At 38.1% G+C, this 24,733-nt stretch overlaps 1 protein-coding gene across 1 annotated transcript; it reads left to right on the forward strand.

Annotated features, from left to right (window-relative positions):
* The first annotated feature begins 96 nt into the window (after positions 1-96).
* Positions 97-21,819, forward strand: LOC114463703 (bone morphogenetic protein 7-like). The gene is made up of 7 exons (XM_028447419.1): positions 97-478; positions 10,735-10,924; positions 15,357-15,505; positions 17,864-18,070; positions 18,141-18,214; positions 18,302-18,412; positions 20,758-21,819. Exons 1-7 carry the CDS (start codon positions 97-99, stop codon positions 20,905-20,907), a joined length of 1,263 nt encoding a protein of 420 aa, XP_028303220.1. The 3' UTR covers positions 20,908-21,819.
* Positions 21,820-24,733: the final 2,914 nt, after the last annotated feature.

Here is a 24,733-nt window from a genome sequence, read left to right on the forward strand (position 1 = left end):
AAGTAGCCAGTTTTAATCTATTTCATGCTTTTACGGACCTTTTAACTTAGTGTCTCTCTTATTGTTTCTTGCGCTGTGCGTAAAATCAGCGTAAACATGGTAAGAAGTGCGTTCTCAGCGCTGCTGCTCATCCTTTGGTGGTTAAGTTACTCATGCGTGCTTTCCGTGCGAGTCGCCGTCTCCAACTTCTCCGTGGAGGCCGAGGTGCAGTCCAGCTTCCTCCAGGGCCGGCTGAGGAGCCAGGAGCGCAGGGACATCCAGCGGGAGATCCTCTCCATCCTGGGGCTGCCGCACCGCCCGCGGCCGTATCTGGGCTCCAAACAGAGCGCAGCGCCGGTGTTCATGTTGGATCTGTACAACATCATCTCCACTGACGCACAGCTGCCTGGGTATCCCTACTACAGGGCCCCCATGGTGACCCCCATGGATAGTCGCTTCCTGGATGACGCAGACACGGTGATGAGCTTCACTAACCTGGGTAAGTTCACCTGACCATGGGACATGTTTGATTTTCGTTTCTAACTTCACCTTGGCTCAGAGGGAAACCTATGACAGCGCGAGCCAAATAGGTAATATTTATGGCATTATTTAGAACACCTGTGTCAAACTGAAGGCCCGTGGGCCAAATCTGGCCCCTTAGAGCAGTGGTTCTCAAACTTTTTTGGCCTTACTTTTGGATCCAAGTTTCACCTTAGTCCTACTACAACATTTTGCTCAGAATTCTGTGAAAAAGCAACTATAGAGCACAATGATGGTATTAATGAGTGATGATGAAACACATTTGAAAGAATCTCACTTTGTAAATAAGTGGAAAGAAACCGTATTTAGTGCTTCCTGAATACATTTATTTTAATCTCCCTCCTGGTGTGAGACTGATCCTCGTATTTTCAGTTCATGTTCTAATCAAAATAATTTCTATCATAATTTTGTGTGTGTTTTTTTTTTTGTGTGTTTAAAAAGAAAGGAAAGAAAAAATTCTTATTCAGTATATTTTTCTCTTATTTTGTGTTTTTGTGTCTCCTAAGGGAGAGAGGTTTTGGAACGGGAAGGGGGGACCTGTGCGGTGAACTGCATGAGCTGAGCTTGCTATTGCATGTGTAATCCTCATCTGTGCAGGTGTCTGCTGTGTAAAGCCTCTTCCATCTCTGTTTGCATGTTTGGGGAATGGTGGGAGTTGGAGCTCATCTTGACATCATTGAGTTTAGTGAAAGCGAAGGCTTTTTTGTTTGTGTTTTTCCTCTGAGTTCCTACAGTAGCTCTGATATCTGAATGATGTTCCCTCTGAACCAAATCATAGTTTCACAGTGTGGACAAGTGAACTCAGAAAGGCCTCTCTTAAACTTTTCTCTCCTTCTGGTTGTTTTGTCTGTTTAATTTTGCTGAAGTCTGAACATAATTAATTTATTCAGCTTTTTTCCTTTCAATAAACACGGGATGTGATGTTAAACCATTCTTTGTGCCAAAAGATGGCAGTCACATGAGGTTTACCATTAGAGTGGCGTGGGAGCTGTATCTTAGATATGTGAATGATGTACATTTTTGGACACATCAGTAGTGTTGCTTTGAATCAGTGGGTGTTTCAGCCTTTTTAACAATACACACCCTCATCAAAGGTGGCCAGCTACAGGGTGACTATGCATGAGCGTACACGCCAATCATGGGAAGCCTGGTTGTTTCATTGGCGCAGCCCACAGGACTGTGCAAGGCAAGGTGCGTCCTCTTCCCTGAGTCAAGCCTAAAGCTGACCGCACACCTTGACCTGGGAGCATGTCATGATGGTTTTTGACCCCAGCTAGGGTCCTTCCGCTTGATCCATATCCATTGGCTGCTTTTTTGACCACTTCAAAGGCTGATTTAATTGTCTGTCGCAGAGCCTGACCATGTATCCTAAAGGCTTTCAGCAGCCTAGTGGCAGAGGAAGACACAAAACCCCTGCATCCTGCATAGACTTTAGCGTTCCATCCTTGTTGTTGAGCATCTGCTGTGTAGCGCAATTTCTTGCGCTCATAGGCCTCTGCAGCTAAATTCTCCCATGAGTCTGTAAGCTCCATGATGTGAATAGTCTTCAGTGAGGGGGACCAGAGAACCAAGTCTGGCCTGGTGGTGGTGGTTGCTATCTCAGGTGGAAATCAGTTGCTGGCCGATATCGACCATAGCAAGTCAAGGCAAATATATTCCTTTGTATAGTACATTTCATACCCAAGGCAATTCAATGTGCTTTACATGATCAAAAAGTGCAACGGAAAAAATGAATCCACTTAAAAATCAATAAGAACATTAAAATCAGCAGTAAAAACATAAAATCTTCAATAACATGATTTAAAGATCTCTCTCTCAATCATACGCAGTAGAGAAAAAACGTGCCTTTAACTTGGATTTAAAAATGTTCCCATGTGATGCTGACTTCAGCTCTGCTGCAGTTTGTTCCACTTCTTTGCAGCATAACAACTAAAAGCAGCATCACCATGTTTACTGTGAGCTCTGGGCTCCACTATCTGACCTGTGTCCATAGATCTGAGAGACCTGCTGGGTTCATACCTGACTAACATGTCACTGATGTATTCTGGACCAAACCCATTCACACATTCATACACCAGCAGCAGAACTTTACAGTCTATTCTGAGGCTGACTGGGAGCCAGTGGAAATATTTTAAAACTGGAGTAATGTGTTCTGACCTCTATGTTCTGGTTCAGACCCGAGCTGCAGCGTTCGGAACCAGCTGTAGCTGTTTGATGAAGACCATTACAATAGTCCAGTCTGCTGGAGATAAAAGCATGGACCAGCTTCTCATGATCTTTCTGAGTCATTAAACCTTTCACTCTGGAGATGTTCTTTAGGTGGTAGAAGATGTTTTTGTGATTGATTTTCATCTTCCAACCCAGGCCATGGCTAGCTGTCCAGCTTCTGGTTTGGTAGACGGATGGCTGGGATTTTTCAGTCCCTCTTAGATTAACGATGTTGCTGTGAAGGACTTGGTTGCTTTCAGGGGCAAGGAGTTATTAGTAATTCTCTTGCTCTCAACAAGTGTTGAATATAGTAGACATTTGGAGAAATAATGAATAAAGTACAGAACATGTGTTTTATGTCTGGAGTCCTGAGCTTAGCAGTTGTTCACTAATGGGATCTGTATACTCTAGATCAGAAAAGCAGAAGCAGATTTACACAGTTGTACATTTGAAATGGTGTGATTATGGTTTGAAATAATGAGAAAAAGACAGTGCGTGTATATTGTTTATCTTTGAATCCCATCATGGTTTGATTTGCTGATGGCGGGGAAGTATTTTTAGAGAAGACTTGGCCGACTCTTTTGTGGTGAGGTCTTTATGATATCATGACTAAACTGGATTAGAGGATTTCCCTTCCAAAGACCACAGGTCCCCATTAGCAGAGACGCTCCAGATGAATCAGCATTCACTGAGAAAGCAAAGATCTTATAACTTTAGAGAGATAATAAACAAAATCACTCTTCTTTTTTTGGCATTCTACGTAAATGTATGTTCTATTGCATCAGTTTAAAGTGGTGAGCAGATGCATCCATAAAAGCCTTTGAGCATAAATCTAATATCAATATCACCCATAGTAAAGCTTTATTAGTACTAACATTTGAAGTACATACACTCAATTGTGGTTTACAAGTGCTCGAGTACACTTTACTGTTAGTAAAGCTCGTAACTAATTTTAAGTCTACTAGTACGACTAGTAATACGCAAATATTTAGAAAATATACCAATCAATCACTGTTTGGTTGTATCTGTTATCACATCTACTTAGTTTGCATTTGGTACTTTTTGAATCTTTTAGAGCTCACTAGTACTACTACTAGTAGACTAAAACAGTCTGCTAGTATGGCTCGTCAGATTTTGAGTATACTACAAAAATGTAGTTTTACTAGTAAACATTTTTGGTGCATTACTGTGTGAATAGACCTCACTAGTAAAGCTTTGAGGTTTTACTAGCAGGTTAAGATATTTTAAGTCTACTAGTAGTACTACTAATAACTCAAAATTATCTACTAGTAGACAATTTAGCTTTACTAGTAAGGTCTACTTGTGCACTAGTGTGACAAAAAACCTTTACTATTAAAACAATTTTTTTGTTTACTAGTAAGCTGCTACTACTAGTACACATACAATCTCATGAGTAGTTTCAGTATACTGTTTTTAGATGTGCTAGAAAGCCAGAAGATTCACTATGGAGAGTCTTTGAGCAAAATTCTGATATTGGTGAAATCTACCATACTCAAACTCTACGAATGCTCATATTTCGCGTACATGTACTGATACTCAATTAGAGTTCACTAGAGTAGACTTCACTAGTGGGAGAAGAAGTGTTACTAGTAACTTAAGACTTTTAATATTAACAATAATAATAAAACAGCAATTGTATAGAGCGCTTTTTGGGACTCAAAGCCGCGTGACAGAACACAGAAAAATAAAGAAATAACAAAAGTATTTACAGTATATGCTAATGAGGGGGTGGGAAAAAGGAAATTCAGAATTGCCAATTGCTTTTGAAAATATTAGATTTGGTTTTAATCTCTTCTACTTCATTTGCATTAGGTCTACTAGTACCACTAGTTGAATTTAAACAATCTACTTGTACTACTAGTGAGATTATATGTGTACTAGTTGACATTTTCAGTGCAATAATAGTACTAGTAAACAAATTTTCAAATGTTTCTTTTACTCGTAAATGTTTTTGGTGCACTAGTGCACAAATGCACCTTACTAGTAAAGGAAAATTGTCTATTCGTGGGCATTTTTGTGTTGCCACTTAGTACTAGTAAAATTAAAATATGCTAGTAGTAAAACCTTTACTCGTAAAACAAAATTATTGTTTACTAGTACTACTAATACACTCTAAATCTCACTAGTAGTACTAGTAGACCTAATGTAAATGAAGTAGGAGGGATTATAACCAAAGCCAGCTCCCTGATTGGTTGTAATAATTTTAGAAGCCAATGACAAGCCTGAATTTGCATTTTCCTACCCTCTATGAGCATATAAGGCTTATTAGTGAAACTTTTTGTTTCAATAGTAAAGTGTACTTCTGCACTAGAAAACCTGAGAACATAATGAGTATGAGTAGAGTTTAACTAAGGTTGATATTCACTGATAAACAGTAGGGATTTGAATCTTTGGGTGTTCTTAGGGTCACGATTCGATTCAAAATTGGTTTTCGTTTTAACCGATTCTCTTGGTTCACAAATTGATAGAATGCATAGTGTGTTAAGGCAAATTATGGCATCAAAACAATACAGTTTGTCTAAGATCATTTAAAATAAACTGATTCCAATGATGTAATCACACAAAGGCAAATTTAAGACAAAAGTTAACATGTGTTCATGCTAAACAAATAACAACTTACTTACTGTACAAGAAATAATTTGCATAAATAAAATAGCCTGAATAAAGCCTTTTTCTCTCCATAAGGTGCCCATTTCAAAATACACAATAATAAAAGTGGTGTTTTCTTTGATATTTCAAAAATAAAATTGTACAAATACACTGCAATCTTTAACTTGTATTTTGTGTGATTTCTCAACAAATCACATAACAAAGGTGGACACATTTTGGGTTTGGTGTGTAGGATTATACAGTCCATAATTGTCCATGTGGGATTACTGTTTATCAGGAACATCTAGGTTCTTTTGCAGAAAAAGGAGCTGATCTCTGTGTTCTGGACTGAGTATGCTTCGCTGTGCTGGCACAATATCTCCAGCGGTGGAGAATACTCTTTCCGCTGCAACACTTGTACCAGTGATGGATAGGTAGTGTTTAATGTGGCTAGTAGAGGAAAAGCTGTCTCATGGTTCCTCCACCAATGAAGGGGGTCTTAAGAGAGACAGTGGATCAGCCTCCAGGTACTTATTCAGGTCTTCCTCAGCTCTGGTGCACACACACTCCTCCTTTTGTTTTATTCATATATATATATATATATATATATATATATACACACACACACACACACACTGGCAGTTAAAACATGTCAGGAGATTTAGGTACATTTCCCCAAAAACAGTTGTCTGAAAAAATAAAACCTTGCTCAAGAATTTCTTTATCCTCTCCAGAAAATCTCATTCATCTTTTCTAAGTTTATACATTTTATTTATTAGCCACATTATCGTTTGAAGCTCAAACTGGAAACATAAAAACATGTAACATGTTTACATCTCTGCCTCTTTTTATTTGGTTAAATGTGCGAGCTGCTTTAGCAATAGAGCATTTCAAATAGTGTTAACCTTACCAGGGTGGTGAACATACCAGCAGCACATGCAGAATTTTATATGTTGGATGGAGAACAGCTTTGGGCTTTAATTGCTGCTTTTAATCGATTTCTAAAAACAATGAATACGTTTCATAATGTCTTTTTTAATGATGTTTATTGAGTAAAAGTTTTATTGTTGCACTCTAAACCTCCTATGTAGCCACAAGAGAATAAAAATACAGCTGTCTACTATAAAATTCCAATAAGGTTTATGATAGCTGTGTGGCCCCTGCTGTGTCAGGAGTATCCAAAGTGTTGAAATGCCTCCCAGGGGGAAGTTTGCATATCTGAGGTCTGATCTCTGCAGCTAATGGTCCCCAGCGTAAACACGCCGAGTCCTTACCAGCAATTATTGCTTTCATAAAATCGCCCCTCGATCCCCTCCGGAATTTAATTGCGGTCAAACAAATGACTCGCAGGGTTCAGAATGCACTTTGTTTCACAATGAGCGGTGTTGTGTTTTTAAAGGACTGTGACTCTCTCTCTGTGTGTGTTTGTGTGTGTGTGGTGCCATCGAGCCCTGCTGCGAGCGAGTGTGTATATCTTTGGACTTAAAAACCAAAGTGGCCCATCTGTGGGAACGTGGAATGATGATTTGATGATGTCATGGCGGTGTGTGGTGGGCAGGAAGTGTTCAGGGAGGCTTCTCCAAACACCTCGCTGCTCTGTGAGGGCACCAAGGTTGACTTATGCTGTAAAAACAACACAGAAACCCCATTGGAGAGCTTGGGGGGGTCCTGACTCCCCAGCTACTGCTAGAATAAAATCCCTGGATGATGATGATGATGCATTGCAAAGTAATCAGGCAGGTATGGGCGAGCAAACACACATGAGTTTGTGTGGCTGGCTTTTATGTGAGTGTTTGCTAAAGTGCCCTGGTCGCTGTGGTTTTCCAGGCTGTGCCTAACAGGCCTTTTCTTGTGGTTGGCACATGTGTGTAATTTAAGCATGAAGCCAAATTGGGACTCGGATTTGTGTTTTTTTTCTCCCCCACTTTGGTGTATAGACTAGCCTAAGTGATGTTTAGGTCAGTCGCTTTACTCTGGAAGGCAGGATTTCTCCCTGTTTCTGAAAAAGTGTGTGTGTGCGTGTGTGTGCGTGTGTTGCGGGCGGTGCAGCACACATCAGAGAGGGCCTTACATCAACAACACTTCTGAGGGATTTTATCAGATGACGAGTGTTTGACCTTCTGATGGTACAGACCTTTGCAAGTTTGTACTAAACCTAGAAATGTCGGAGTCTTTCAGTGTCTGCGTCCAGCTGGTTTTTTTTTTTTTTTTTTTTTTTTTTCTTTCTCAAAATGGCGATATACGATATAAATCTTGATATTTTTGACTCCATAAAGTCTCACCAGAAAGACAATTCTGGGGTTAAATTTGCTCATACATTTTGCAAATCTGCCACACAGGCACATGTATTTACTATCTTTGCCAATTTTGCCTTTTTCTACCTTTACATGCTCGCTTACACAATACTAGTATTACGTGAGCACGCAATAAAATAAAATAAAAATATCCATGTCCCTTAAGGGGCTCCGTATGATTCTCCAATTTCTTTATTATTTTTTCCCAATTAATTTTTTTATTAATTGTATTCAATTGTAGAATACTGTAGATATTATGTTGAAGGTTAAAATTTTACAATAATAGATTTTATTTGTATTGCACTTTACATTAAAGAAATCTCAAAGTGCTATAAAAAAAAAGCCTAAGACCTATAATGAACATAACTAGTAAAACAGTTTAAAACCAATGACAACGAGGTATAAAAAAGGCTACGGAAAGGCCTTTGTAAAAAGGTTTGTAACCAATGGGTTAATAATAAATGGGTCAGTTTTTCTCATACCTACTTCTGCTGACTATTGTTCTCTGTTTGTGTAACATCACTTGATCAAGCCTTTTCTAACATTCCACTCTCATGGCTCTACACTAACTTTTCCAGTGGTGGCACAGAATTTGATCGCACCCTTTTTTTTTTTTTTTTTTGTTTTTTTTTTTTTCAAGCCACGCATGCTGATGCCTGATGAATAGTTGACTTAACTGTCGTACCGTAGTAAGAAATAAAACAGTATCTTGAATCTTCAAATTCTTACGGATCTCAATTTACATGAACACAATGTTATATAAAGAAGTTTTTTTTTTAGTTGATCATGTAGTCAACACATGCTAATTGCGAATTTCTTGCCACACATAAAGCATGCATATTTAACAGGCACATTGGCGGTTAAATTAATTTGTCCCCACACTATTAAAATCTCTACTTTCTTCCAGAATAGTTTTTTAGTTGGTTTAGTTATCTTACCAGGGATTTAAGCCACAGGTGCAGGAAAGTTTATGGTCTGTAGATGTTGCAGAGGGTGAAGTAGGAAGGTGCTGAGTCAATGCACAATGTGATTTATTTTTAGGTTAACAAGTTGTATATTCTGTTTTTTTTTTGGTCATTAATAGCCTCTGTTAAAACAATAACTATTTCAATAGTTATTTTTTAAAGCTATAGGGAGCCATTGCATAGGAATCAAAGAGCCACATTAGGTTCCTGAGCCGTAGGTTGCAGACCTCTGCCCTGGGAGAACCACGGCTGAACATCTGGCATGGCATCATAGTCCATCAGTTCTGGCCCCTCCATGCTGATTCTGATGAGGTTCCCAGTGTGTGTTTGTCCCAGTGTCTGTGAACGCAGCACGGACCATGTCTTTCCCCAGTGTTGGTGACACAGCAGCTGTGTGTTTGGGGACATGGCAGTGCATGTAGTGTCTGTGTCGGACCCTGATTCACAGGAGGAAGACTCAACAGGTCGAGGAAGTTTCCACCTTTTGGATTTTCAAAATAAGGCACTCGCACAGATGCGACCAGATTAAATTTTCACTCGCACGCACTGTAAAAATAGTCGCATAGGCGACCAATTTAGTCGCAGTCTCAAGCCCTGACTCACCAAATTAAGTAATTAATTTTTTTTAATTAAAAAAAAAAGTATGATTCATGCTGATATTGGATCAATATCGGTATCGGCCGATACCCAAGGCTGCAATATTGGTAACATATCGGAAATGAAAAAGTTGTATCGGGACATCTTTAGCGATATTGTTAATTCCTAAAACTCCAAAATGCAGACTAAGCGGCTGCTTAGGGCCCCCTGGCCACTAGAGGGCCCCCAACCTGGCAACCCCATTGCATGTTACTGGTACTTCTGTGCATTGCGCGCATCAAAACTGGAATCGCCGACTACTATGTTCATCAATGATTCCTTACCCCTTTAGCACCATCTGTAATATTATGTGAATATCTGTAAAAGTCACGTTTTTCTATCAGCTCTGTCTGCTAGCATAGCATCTCTTCTTCACTGCTTGAATAGCTGCATGTCAACTGAACACTGGGTTACCAGCGCCCTCTGCTGGTCAAAACAAATAGCTGATGTAAATACAGTACACTGACTAAAATGGAATATCTATTATGAAATAACGAATTGTTTTCACGTTTGTCATGTTGTAGGCTTGTCAATCACTAAAGCTTCAGTTTCCTGGTTTTACTCCTTGGTCATATTTGCACTTTTTTTTATTTATGTTAATTTATTTTACTTTTAAATGTGACCAGCAATGGCTTGTTAAGATTCACTAGGATTTCACTTAAGTGAAAAAAATTGATATCTATTTCATTTTATTTTTTATTTTATTTTTGTGTTTGTTAAAACCATATTTTGAGATTGTGTCTTTTGTTTAAGTATAGTTAATAAACGGCTCATAACACAATAATCATCATTTCAAAATTTCTGTCAACTTTTAACCTTTTTTTTACAAAAGCATGGCCACCGGTGGGCTTCTCTACCACCACTGGTGTTTGACTTTGTATGCATGAAACAGGGTGTGTTTGGTTTGCAGTGAGATTGAATTTTCTTTGCAAAATGGTATAAAATACAATTTATTACTTTTATTTAAACTTGCAAGAGCAACTAAATGGTAACTATCTGTAATTCAAGCACCAATATAAAAAACAAGTGGTATATTTATAAAACTGTCAAATTGAATTTTTTGTTTGTTTGGTTTTTATGGACCCCGAGTCTGAAATAAAGGTATCTATCTATCTTTAACTTTTGCTTCTACAACAGATTGTTGATTCTGTTAAGTTCTTAAATTCTTTAAAAAAAGTAACCACATAAATCTATAAAAGTGCCCAATATTTTTTATGAAAATAAAGTGCAATCAACTTCAAGCTAAAATGCATTGAGGAGTGAGGTAGTTTAACAAGGTCTGATGTGGTTCACTGACACCTTGTGACTGGGCGTTTACGTGCTATGCATATGTTAGCGCAATTAAATGTTTTTTTTTTTCTTAACAAAAGAAATGTTTGGGATCGTGCGCTGAAATAATGCTATATGTTGCGGAATCAAAATTTTCTTACACCCTTATAGTCTAATCTGTTTCCTAAAGTCACCATCTTAACTAGCATTGTCTCTTTCTTTTTATTTCACAGTTGATCAGGATCGGGATCTTCTTGTCCGGCAGCAGGCGAGAGAGTTTCGATTCGATCTTTCTCGTATTCCAGAGGGCGAGGCCATCACGGCTGCTGAGCTCAGGATTTGTAAAGATTTTATCCACGAACACAACGACAATGAAACATTCCGGGTGCTGGTCTACCAGATCCTCCAGAAGCCCCTGAATAAGTTATTCTCACCCTGCTCTTCCTCTATCTTCTATTTTCTCTCTTTAATTATCACTACTTAGATTAGATCTACTCGGGATACACTTGTTCGAAATTGGCAATTGGCGGCCCAGGGGCCACATGTGGCCTTTAAGCTCGTTTTTTGCGGCCCAAAAGTAAAACACACAAGACAACAACAAAAACACACAAATAGAGAGAAAACCACAAGAAGTTTAAGTTATTTAGTATAATTGTATTTTTTGGGGTTTAGAAGAACTGGATCTAGAATAGACCTATTTTGTGTTTTTAATCTCGTTTGATCTTTATATATTGCTACACACTAATTCATACAAAGCTGTTTTAAGATGGATCTCATAAGTGGACTTCCATTTGTTTAATCAGTTTTGCTGTTTTTGTTGTTGTTTGGAAATGCCTTTGTGAGGAATAAAGAAACCTTTTTAGATAACGTTCTTTGGACAGCAGAGGCTGACTTTATGTTTTTGAATGGCTTAAACAATGCTAACGGGTGGTGAAGGTCTACGGAGGGTGTCGTCTCTGAGGGACAACAGCAGTGTCGTTTGCAAACACACAAAGGTAGTTGGTAAGACAAAAGACAAACGTCTGCCCGCCGTCTGGAACTCTGTTAAACAAAGCAACTGTCCTCAGGGCAGAATGAGACAACGTGGGTGTTTATTTTTATAGGCATTAAAAAGGCTGTTCTTCTAACAATAGCCTCTACAAGCTTCAATGCTGAGGTTTAGGTGTTGATACAGGGAGCTGAAATGAATGCATTTTGTCACACACAAAGTGCAAACTTGCCTTAAAGCGTTTTTTTTTTATCTGATGAAATCATAGTGTATGATGTGTTATGGTTTCATTTATTCAGACCGTTTTTCATGAAATGTCCATTGATCTCATGACATGTTTCGATGGTCAACTGGCTTTGAAGTTTCCTTGACTTCCATGTGATCATTGCAGCAAGAGACTGAATAAGTAAAACCTTAACATATTATTCAAGAAGATGACAAAAATAACTTGCTGGAATTATCACATGGAAGTGAAAGAAACATCAAAGTGATCAGCAGATACCTCTGAAGAAGACTGACATTTGACACTCGAAACATGTCAAGAGATCAAAGTAAATTTCCCGAAAAACAGTTGTCTGAATAAATGAAACCTTAACATATTATTGAAAAAGAACTTGCTGGAATTATCAATGATAGTGTGTGCCTCATAGATAAATAAATCCAGCACGATTTACTCTGAAAAGAAAGTAAATAGGTCCAAAATGCAGCTTGAACGTGCAGACATTTTCACACAGTACAAGAAGATATGTGGAGTCCCCTTGACAAATGTGTACAAGTGTTTTTCCTTTATTCTCACCGTGATTTTTGTGTTTTTTCATGAGACGAGGTGGACAGTGACTGGCTTGACACCATTTTTGTTCTAGTTTTTCCCAGTGATAATTTGAATGAAGTTAAAACACTTCTATGAAATGTCAACAAATGGAGTGTTCACAGAAGACATGAAAAAATGAATAACATGTAGGGATATCTGGCATGTGGACACTGGACAGGTGATGTTTTGATTGATCTGTGCTCGCCCGAGCTATACTTCTCTAGAAAATGAAGCACATTCCTTCTACACCTTTGAGTAATTGGTGCATTCCACTGTTGGTTGTAAAACTCAACAGATGCGCTATGCTTAAGTAAACCGTCTGATAAAGACTGAGCAGGAATTTGATGAATACGAGAACCCTCCTATTATCCTTGGGGTCAATTTGACCCCATTCAATGTTTATGATACAAAAAAAAATAGTTGACCTTTTTTTTGCTTCAAATTTCAGGACTTTACCTAATTTGATGGGTGCAGTTGATTAACTCATTCACTGCTAGGCCTTTTCACAGCAGCCAACCCCATATTGCCAGGTGTTTTAGATGATTTTCGATGATTTTTTTAAGACCCACACAATGTTTTGTTCTATGACAATCTGAAACCTGAAACCTGATTAAAAAAGATTAGACTCTCTAGTTTCATCAGAAAAAATAATTTAGTTTCTAGCTTGTTTTGTTCTTCTGTAATCAGCAGTTGAATAGAGGCAAGTTTCACACAAATCGCCAGTTTGTGACAAAAAGCTGAGAAAAACAGCTTTTTCTGAAAAAACCTATTAGTGACTTTGAAACATTTTATTTTTTTTTTTACTTTAGTTTCCTACTAGAAAACTACAAAAACAACAATGAGACCAGGCTTTTGATGGCAAAATTATTATTATTTTGCTTTCTGGGTCAGAATTGAATGGTTTGCTGACTATATTTTGTCCTTTCTCCAAGTCTCTCCCCCCATCATTCTCCACACACGCAACTTCCTCCTCCTCCCTGACATGCCGACTCTCACCGCTTGCCCCGTTTTTTGATAAAATTTTTTCCTCTTCCATTGAGCTCTGCCCATCACAGGTGATCTCTCATCCAAAGGTGTGCTGCTGCCACCTACATGGTGCCAGTTGGTCATTACATCATGGTACAAGCTCGATATTCACAGGAGAGCTTCGTCACACATTATGGCATTGGTGTTCCCCTGGGGTCAATTTGACCCCAAGCCGTTTTAGCTGTGTAAAACTTGTCTGTCTGTGTGTGACCTTACATCGCCACACCTGCAGGTGCAGAGTTGATACTTTTCAGTTGGAGGAAAGGTCATATGTTCACCACAACCAAGGGGGTCCATACTCTTGTGGTTATTAATGTTGTCAGTAAATTTGAGAAGATTTGGATGAAAACTATTTAATTAATTCTTTAAAGGGGACATATCATGCTAAATCCACTTTTTTAGCCCTTAAATGCATTTTGATGTATATTTAGATTGTTTAGAAGCACAGAAAAGTTCAAATTAATCTCTTCAGGTGCTCCGTTGATATCTTTATATTCTGTTTTGGTCATCTGTTTCGATTTTTCGATTCTCTATTATGTTTTTTGAACAATAACGTCAGCGGAACTGCCAAATTAGGACATCGACATTCAACACTTCAAGCAATCCGCCATTTTTATTTCTCGCTTTTATTTTGTAGTCCAAGCTCCAGGATGCAGAAGTTACGAGAGGAGAAGTCAAAATGTTTGGTTGTTGGATGTAGTAACCCACACGCTTCATTACACCGTCTCCCAGCATCAGAACCTTTTCAAAGTGCTTGGTTGAGTTTTATTTTTCACGGAAATGTACCCACATCTGTGGGTAAGATCATTTTTGTGTGCACGAAGCACTTCAAGGATGACTGCTTCTGCAACCTCCACCAGTATAAAGAAGGATTTGCCGAAAGACTTTGTCTGATTGAGGGTTCAATTCCTTCTATCTTTGGAGAACAGAGCACTTCGGTAAGCTGTAAATAACGCTAAAAAGTGTGATAAGACGTCCCTGTCATTGTTCTGTTAGCATTAGCAGTTGCACCGTCTTCAGACTTCATATGTTAGCGCTGTGTGCTCGTTTTAGATCCTTGATGATATGGCCTACGTGATTTAATTTAAGTCTAAAGTTTTCATTAGTCATTTCATTTTGCCGTTTTTGTCTCCGAAAAGACTGTATTAAAATGCATTTCGTGACGTTAGCTCGGCGCTAGCGTTAGCTCGGTGCTTGTGTTAGCTCACTTGTTAGGGTTCTGCAGGTTCATCATCTTCATTTTCATCTCGCTTTGCTGGGTCAGACTCTGGCTCAAACATGTAAAGCTGGATGGACAAGTCTTCTGTTGTTGACGTTGTGTAAATAACGTGTGAATACATTTTTTCTGTGCCGCTACATAGCCATATCTCTTCTATCAAACTACAAAAATGGCCGAGCAGGGTGGAGTTGAACCTGGAGAGGGGGCGGGGTATGAAGTGTCTCATTTGCATTTAAAGAGACCGCACCAAAACGAGTTGCTCTTAGAAGCACATCAGAAAAGTGGCCTGTGGAGCTATAATAATGAGGAATTCAGACCCAAGCAGTGCAGTTCCGCTTTATATAGACCATAACTGTATGATTTATGTGTGAAAAGGAAGGATTTAAAACCATGATATGTCCCCTTTAAAAGTTTGGGCTGATGGAGAACAGGTCAAGGTTTCATTATCAAGGGGTTATTTATGTATATTCAACAAATAAAGTGCCTGACACAAAAACCTTTTCTGAAAATCATTTTCTGGAGGCAAATCTTTCTGTGGTCAGATGGACCTCAGAGGTAAAATGTGTAATATTTGAGGATAATAGGAGGATTACGATCTCATCATTGAAACAGTATTGTTGTATTTAAAAACACATGCAGTGTGTACATATAAATAACTACTGTACTGTGGCTATGCTGATGAAACATCTATAAAGCCTTCTCCAGTACCTGATCTGACATTGTTTTACATACTTATCATAGAACTGTGTAGCTTACGTGAAACATAAGTTTTTGACATGATCTGATTGGGATTGTTTGCATTCGTTCACAGGGAAATCAAAGTGATGCTGCTGGGCCAGCGGACGGTTTGGGCCTCAGAAGACGGGTGGCTGGTCTTTGACCTGACCACAGCCAGTAACCTCTGGTTGGTGAAGCCTGAGCAGAACCTTGGTTTGCACCTGCTCGTGGAGGACAGTCATGGTTCGTAACCACACAGTTTGGCCCCAGCTTCAAGGCTCTAGAGCAGGGATAGGCAACTCTATCACAGTGGGGGCCACAAACATCTGACTGTATCTAATCCGAGGGCCACATGATCAATATTATTGTCAGCAATCTGAGCATTAATACAGGGGGATAACAGGGTTCTGTCTTTTTTTTTTTTTTTTTTGGTCTTTGTGGTTTTGATATTTTTTCAGTTTATTGCCATTTTGTGTGTTTTTGAGTCATTATTTGTGTTTTTGTTATTTATTGTGTTCTTTGTGTAATTGTGTGCATTTTTCTTTCATTTTCTGCATTTTTGTTGTCGATTTGTGTGTTTTTGTTTTCTGTATTTTCCTGTCATTTTGTATAATTTTGTGAACAGTTTGTGTGTCTTTGGACTAGAGCTATTCTGTAATGTGTTGTTTTGTGTGTTTTTGTCGTCATTTTGTTTGCTTTAAATGAACTTTTTAGATCACCAGCCAGCATGGCTAGTAGATTCTTAAAGTTACCAGCCAACCATATTTTCCACCAGCCAAATGTAGGATTAGTACAACCAGTAGCAGTGTTGCCAGATACACATTACGTTTTAAAGTCTAAACACACACACAAACCCTCAAATTTCTTGGTGGAAAACAGCCCAATGTGGCAACAATGTAGCAACATTGTTTCTTTAGCCTGCCAATTCAAACAGTGGTATTTGTTTCATTCTTCACCAGCCAAAGTGGCTAGTAATACTATAATGTTACCCACCAAAGTTAATTTTTACCTGTATTTGGCAAAAAAATGAGACTGATTGCCGCATGTGGCCTTTCGGTTCAGTTACTTTTGAAAATGTGTGTTTTGTGCAGTGTTTCTCAAATGAGGGTACGCGATGGCACGACGGGGTACTTGAGAGAGGGAAAGTGTGGAAAATTAACAAATAAAGTGTCAGTCTTTAGTTGAGAATTATACCATGTTGTCCTAATGGTGGCATCTGGTGGACAAAGTTAGTACATCTCCCAAGGAAGGATAATTGCTGACAGGTGTGTGGAGATCACAGGTGTACCTGCAGCCATAGACATAATACGTAGACGCCGCATCGACTGCTGCCGCCCACTAGAGTGGTGCATCCACAGGGCGGCCATCTTGGACCGGTGGCATCGCTCCTACAGTGGTTTGTTTGTAACAAATGTCAGATATGATAGATATACAGACATAGATAGAACAAAAGGAACCTAGAAAACGTTCAGATGTGCTCAGGTTTTTATTGACAACATTGTTTAAGGCTATACATTGGATTTGACATTATTATTGTATAATTGTACTACTACTGTATCATTGTCATTTCTATTATCAGGGTCGCGGGGGTCTGCCTGTGCCAATCTCCGGCTCTCATAGGGTGCTGGGTGGGGGTACACCCTGGACAGGGCGCCAGTCCATCACAGGACAACACAGACAGACAACCACTCACTCACTCATTCACTCCTATGGGCAATTTAGAATTTACCTTACAGTCATGTTTTTGGATTGTGGTAACTGTTACTATTATTTTCTTATTACATTATAAATAAATATTGTTTATGAATAATATTGTTTTTATTATTGTATTATAGTTACTAGATTCTTATATTATTTTGTTGTTGCTATTATTATTATAACCATTACTATTATTACTATCACTATCACTATTATATCATCATCATCATTAATTATTGTAGCCAAAGAACTGAAATATTCAAGGATGTGGGTGTGGAGATTAAATGTTGAGTGGTAAAACCTTGTGTTATAGCTACATGTGTGATCGGAATGATAAAAACTATAGAAAAAAATCAATTCAGGAGCCACTAAATCAAGTTTTTCAACCTTGGGGTCGGGACCCATGTGGGGTTGCTTGAAATTTCTAAAAAAAATTAAAATAGATTTTTGAATTTTTTTAAATTATCCTTATAAAAAAAAAATTAAAACACACAATCCTAAACAACTCTATTTCTGTACGTTCACTTTGTGAAATATAAATCTAGTTCACCTAAAATGCAGTTTGAAAAAAAAAAAAGAAAAAAAAAAAAAATATATATATATATATATATATATATATATATATATGAGCTCAAACATGATCAAAAACAAATTTGGGGTCGCCAGAAAATCTTGATAATAAAATGGGGTCACGATCTAAAAAAGGTTGGGAACCACTGCACTAAATACTGTTTTACACCTTTTAAATGTGTCATCACTGTCACTCTATCATTATGCTCTATAGTTGTTTTTAAAGCAAAATGTTGTAGTCAGACAAAGGGGGTACTTGGATTCAGAAAGTTTGAGAACCACTGTTTTTTTTTGTGTCTAATTTGTTGTATTTTTTTTTGTCCGTGTCTGAAGGACGGAGGCGAAGCCCTGAACTCTCTGGCTTGGTTACAGGCAGTGGTCCCAGGAACAAGCAGCCTTTCCTGGTGGTGTTTTTCAAAGCCAATGAAGTGCGACTGCGCAGCATCCGCTCGGCTCACGGCCAGAAGCGTCGCCACTCCAAACATTCCAAACCCCAAAGGACGAGCCAAGACGTGATGAAGGCAGTGGAGTCTGCAGCAGGTGTCTGAACCCTGGGAAATGTGCTCACCACCATCCTTGTTAACTCATGTTCCCCTCTTCTTTGTTTCAGAAACCTTTGGTGTCCCCAAGGAGGGGTGTAACAGACGTGAGCTGTATGTCAGCTTCAAAGATCTGGGATGGCAGGTACGGTGACACAGAGGATATTTTAGATAAATATCATGAAGAGGGTTTGTTTTCTAACCCCTCTGCTTGTTGTTTACCTGTGATCAGGACTGGATCATAGCCCCAGAGGGATATTCAGCTTATTACTGTGAGGGCGAGTGTGCCTTCCCCCTCAATTCTTACATGAACGCCACCAATCATGCTATCGTGCAAACTCTGGTAAGCCAATAAAAGTCCTCTCATGAGCACAGGAGTGTTTAGGCTTTATGATGATTGTGAAATCTGCAGAATTGCAGCCCTCTAAGACCAGGTTTGGACAAGTGTGTGCTAACACAGGGGTTCTCAACCCCCTTTGCAGTCGGGAGACACTAGGAGGGGGTCACCAGATGTCTTCAAGAAACTAAGAATCACAGTTTTGCTTATTTTTACTCTATTTCTGCAACTACACAAAACTTGCCATATTTTAATCTATTTTCATCACTTTTTCCTGCCATATTTTTGCTCCTGTTAATGCATTTTTGCTACAATGCTCCCATTTCTGCCGCTTTTCCATCAAATAAAAAAAATGAAAAATTCTGCACATTTCTTCTACTTTCAAGACATTTTCAGTAGGGAGGTCCTGATACAACTTTTAACTTCCGATACAATACCAATATTGCAGCTTTGAGTATTGGCCGACACTGATTTTGTTCCGATCCGATATCGGCCCTAATTTTGTAGTGTGGAATTTTAGAAAAGGCTTGATCAAGCCCACTAAACATCCGACGTCCACGGACCTCCAGATCACGTTCATAACGCGTCGGTCGGTCTGGACCACATCTGCACGTCTATATGACGTCCAAAATAGGTCGGCATCTGAACGCCATGACCACGACCTCATATGACGTTCAATGTTTGAAGCAATTTCACATATGAAATTTAAACAGCCTTGCAATTCCACACTCAGACACAGACACATGCTGTGTATGTGCTTCTGTTTATTAACAATCATTATTCAGTATTATCCACAGTCACCAAGTACATATCCAGGTGTACTTCATCAACATTTATGCTCTGCAATCTTTTTAAGAAATAATTAATGTCAAGCTGCCATTGAGCAAGTCAACGTTGAAACAACGTTGAGAACACGTCTTTTTCGGACATCGTTGGGTCAACGAACGCGCACACAACAAGAATGTCAAAAATGTATATAAACATTACCATACCCCCAAAATTATTGATATTGTATGGTCTTACAGTGCAAAACAGTTATTAAAATATATTTTAAGGCTGTATTTTGTTGGTGTTTCAGACAATTAATTTGGTAAATGTTTCAAATAACTGACAATGTACAAGGACGATGTGAATAGAAAAGTTTATAAGATATGAATTTTGGAAATTTTGCCAATGATAAGAGAGATTTTTTAATTTATTTTTAAACTGATGCCAAATCTGTATATTGGTCTGGATGTTTTCCAAAATGTAATGGAATCTTCCATGGCGTAAAGTCTATCTTTGGTTAAAATGTTGTCAAAATCAGTTCAGTACTTTTGATCCAATCCGACTAACAGATAAACAATGAAACGCTGTTGAAGTTGCTTAAATTGCAAATGCTAAACATGGATGAATGGGGGGAAAAACGCAAAATGAACTAGTGCAGTTATCTCAGTGTTGCAATTCTGTAATCAACACTTCAAATTCAAAAGTGGCAAATAAAAATGCAGAAAACGGCGCACAGAGCGACAGAATCTACATTTTTGGTCAGTCGGGCTCTTTAACACAGTGGTTTTCATACTTTTTTTGCTCAAGTGCCCCCTTTCTTTTATTTCTGAATCCAAGTACCCCCTTTGTCTGACTACTACATTTTGCTTAGAAAACTATTTAAACAACTGATGGAATGAATGAGTGATAAAAACACATTTTAAAGAATGTCATTTTGTAAATAAGTGGAAAGAAACGGTATTTAGTGCAATGGTTCCCAACTTTTTTTGGATTATGACCCTAATTTGATATCAAGAATTTCTGGTGACCCCAAATACATTTTTTCTCTGGAATTAGCTTTTGATGTGTTTGAGCTCAGAAATATAAATATATATATATATATATATATATATATATATATATATATATATATATATATATATATATTTTTACTGCATTTTAGTTTAACTTGATTTATATTTCACAAGTTAAAGTATAGAAATACTGTTTTTTAAGATTGTGTGTTGCTTTAATAAAAAGAGAACACTCCAAAAATATCAAAAATCTATTTCGATTTTTCAGAAAGTTCTGGTGACCCCACATAGGGTCCAGACCCCAAGGTTGAAAAACACTAATTTAGTGGCTCCTGAATAGATTTATTTCTATAGTTTTTATCATTTACGATCATCTCACGTCTGCGGTGGGACCAAGGCTGACACTTTATTTGTTAGTTTTCCACTCTTTCCCTCTCTCAAGTACCCCCTTTAGTGCCATTGCAAACCTCTAGGGCTACCCGTACCCCCATTTGAGAAACACAGATTTAACATTTCATCTTAATTCAAAGGATTTACAGAATTTAAAACACTGTTTCTTTTCCCCCACAGGTTCACTTTATTAATCCAGATTTAGTGCCCAAGCCCTGCTGTGCTCCTACGCAGCTGCACGGCATCTCAGTGCTCTACTTTGACGACAGCTCCAACGTCATCCTCAAAAAGTACCGTAACATGGTGGTCAGAGCGTGTGGCTGTCACTGATTCACTGACTGATGCTGATCAATGACATGCTGAAGACAGGCTAAAGTGGATCAACTAGAGAAAGGATTAACTGTCACTTCACCAGAGAGCGACTTTTATTACAAAGCTGTGTTTTTATGACCTGCAGCTGAGCTTTGCCTCGACCCAATTAGGGCTCGGGATCACATCACAGAGGAAACGCTGAACAAAGGCTTTTATTTTAACCTCTTTTTGAGTGAGACTTGAAAAAGAAAAAAGAAAAAACTCTCTGAAAATACTTTAAGCAGATTGGACTCCAGAAGAGCTTTTGTTTGCCAGAACTGTGATGTAAAAAGTCATACTTCTCTGGACCTCTTTCAATTCTCATTAGAAACTCTTTGAGATGCAGGTAATAAAAGTGGCATGTGTAGAAAACTGTTAAATAAGAACTTTCAACTCAGCTGGATGAACTTTTGACTCAATGGAAACGATCAAACGTGTATTTTTTGAACAACATCCAGGAGAGCAGATGGAGCAGGTGCAGAGAAAATGACAATGTGTGGGATTCCCAGGCATCGTGTTTTAACATGCGGGGATAGATCACAGCACCGACAACCTGTTGGATTCAAACGTGAGGGTGTGCGCTGCCAATGCCTGGTGTCAGTTCTGAGAAGTTTGTACATTTTTTGGACGTTTTACTTTGAAAAACCTAATACATTTTAGAGCAGGGGTGGGTGAGCACTGCGTGGGGTCTCGTGTTCAACACGGTAATATAAGGAGCTCCTCAGGTGCTCTTCGGAAAGTGGACAAAATAGTTGTTTGAAGAAGGGAATCATTGGCCAGCCTCTGTATGTCAAAAAACAATATAAAGTAGCATCAATCTGAAGCACTCTTGAGTAGGGATCGACCGATATGGGTTTTTTAGGGCCAATACCGATTTTTTTTTCCCATCAGCCTTAGCCGATGACTGATACGGACTGCCGATTTTCTTGAGCCGATACTACTTTTGCTCCCTCAATTTACGTCATAAAAATTACACAATGATGATAACAAATGGTACAAGTCTCAATTTTTAAAAAAAAAAAGGAACATTTATTGAAATGAACAAAGATGAGGTAGAACACCAAGTAAAAAATATTTAACAACTAATAAAAACAGGGGATGTAGAACAAGCACAATCTCATAAAATTATGAAAAAGAACTGTTTGTCCTTGTCCTGAAAATAGCTTTGACAAAAGTTGGCCTGACTGAAGATATATTTTATTAACAGGATTATTGAGTATAAAGATACATAATTATATTATTAAACACAAAAAGAAACCATTCTAACAACCCCAGAACATAAATTAGCAGAGGAAAATAACGTGATGTCAGATGTGCATAAAGCAACAAACTGTTCAATTTTCTGTTCTATATTACATCAACATTAACAGGAATAAATATTCAAACAAGTAATAAACTGAATCCGTGTATCATTCGTTCATTCGTTTTTCATTATGTAACAAAAACATGAAACACCAAAATGAAATAAACGGAAAACGCCTTGTTTTTCAAATTCAAGCTCTTTTGCATCGGTACAGAAAACGGAAAACGAACACCTTTATTCGTTTTCTCCATTACCGATTGGCCAAAGTACGTGACCCAGAAGTGTACTCTCATCTGAAGCTAACGGCTATGCTAAAGGGAGTTCGGCATGACAAGATCGCTGCTTCCAACTGTGCATCTGAAACGTGTCCTTTTCGCTTTAGCTGGTGTTGGGCACAGAACCTCCTCACGGACATTTCGGAGGATTTAGAGACTCTTAAGTGTTGCAGAGCTAAAGATATCTCGGAATGTGTGACTCTTCACTTCCAGGTCACGTACTTTGGCAAATCGCTAATGGAGAAAACGAATAAAGGTGTTCGTTTTCCGTTTTCTGTACTGATGCAGAAGAGCTAGAAATTTGATAAACAAGGCGTTTTGCGTCTTTTCATTTTGGTTTTGGAAACAAATAATCAAATGAGTGTTTTTGTTACATAATGATGAACGAATGATACACGGATTAAACTGCTCCATCAAAGTTTTAAAAGCTCTCCTTCTCAGCGCAGCGCTGTGTGAAGCAGAGGGAGAGAGAGAGAAATACACACACGCAAAATCTTCAGCTACCTGCTTGTTAACTACGACACGTGGAACCACGGAACAACCGCTAAGTTAAACAGTTAAAAGATCCTTTGAGGTGGCCATGATAAAGTGCGTTCAAAGTCTCTTAGGCTAAAGAAAGGAGGCTCAATGCTTCCTTTATAACCCCCTTTAGCCTAGGAAACACTGATACATACTTTAGCAAAGGAGACCAGATAATGCTGACCCACAATTCCTTGCAACGACAACACAAACACCCGAGTGCTTACGGAAACTCACGATGACCGGCAAGGGATGGAGATTCCCTTACCAAGCATTAATATGCTTTGAACAACTTTTAATAAATAATCTAAAACCCATATCTTATTATGTGTAAACCATATTATGAGATTATAACTTACATGAAACAGACACTCAGTCATTCAAAAAAATAAAATAAGGGATCAAAGACCTTTTTAAGCCACATTATGTTTTATTCAACATATTTCATTCACCTCAGAATGCTTTGTGTGGTTATACATGTGTAAACATACAACGTTATGTAGGCCTATATCTTGCATAAATGTAACAATTTCCTGAAATCATACTTATTTTTGATTAATGTTTGTATTGATTTGTGAGTAGAAGGTGAGTGTGAACAACCATTCTCAATGTGACGTTCTATTAGTTCCACTTTTGTTCCTTGTAGCCTCTTTTCCTTTGATTTACATTCCAACCTTGTGATATTTGAGATTATATCAGTGGTTAGAGGCACAAGGGAAAGTGTTATAAATGTGCTTTTAGTACCGGTAGTTCATTTTCAGAAATTTGAAGTTTTTTCACCACGACAGACGTCACTATCCTTCGCCGCCATCGGATTATTATGTCACCTAGTGGAAGTGCGTTTGATTGTCAAATCAAACTCGCCTTTCCATAACTCTTTTAGAAAGTCTCCTAACACCATTCCTTAACCCCGTGACATCATCCACGGGGTTAAGGAAAAGTGAATAGTAAAGGAGATAGGAGGGAATATTCGGACGCAGCCATAGTCTTCATCAGGACATGATTAAAAGAGTAAAAACAGGTGCTTAAGTGCTGTGCAAGAGATCATGTGACCAAAAGGCATCACAAAACATACATAGGCAGGCAAGCATTAGACAATAAAGATTATGTTAAGAGATGTTTTAAAGATCCTATTCATGTAGGAATTATTAATAAGAACTATTTAATGAGCTATTTAATCTACAATGAAGTATACAATGTTTTTATAATGATAAATATAATATATTCATATGAACTATCTGATGAGTTACTTAATCTACAATATTGTGTATGATATTTTTATGATATATATTAATATTAGGAAATAGATATATATCTTTAAAGTAGCTTTTAATATCTATTGTTTATATATATATATATATAAAATCAATGAAGATTAAGTATCTCATCAAATACTTCATATTAATATATTCATTATTATAAAAAAAATTGTATAGATCACACAGCTCATCAAATAGTTCCAATTATGATACCTACATTAATAGGGTCATTTGAATAGCTAACTATATGTTTGTTGTGTAATGCTTGCCTGTCTATGTACGCTTTTTGATGCCTTTTGGTCACATGATTGTCACATGGTCTCTTTTGCACAGCTCATATAAACACCTGTTTTTACTTTTTTCAATCATGTCCTGACATGTCGACATGACATTCCTGTATTAAATAAAGGATTTTACACCTCACGAGTGCCTCGGATCTTGAGTTTTGG

This window comes from Gouania willdenowi, chromosome 5 (assembly GCF_900634775.1).
Source record: "Gouania willdenowi chromosome 5, fGouWil2.1, whole genome shotgun sequence".
Classification (NCBI taxonomy): domain Eukaryota; kingdom Metazoa; phylum Chordata; class Actinopteri; order Blenniiformes; family Gobiesocidae; genus Gouania; species Gouania willdenowi.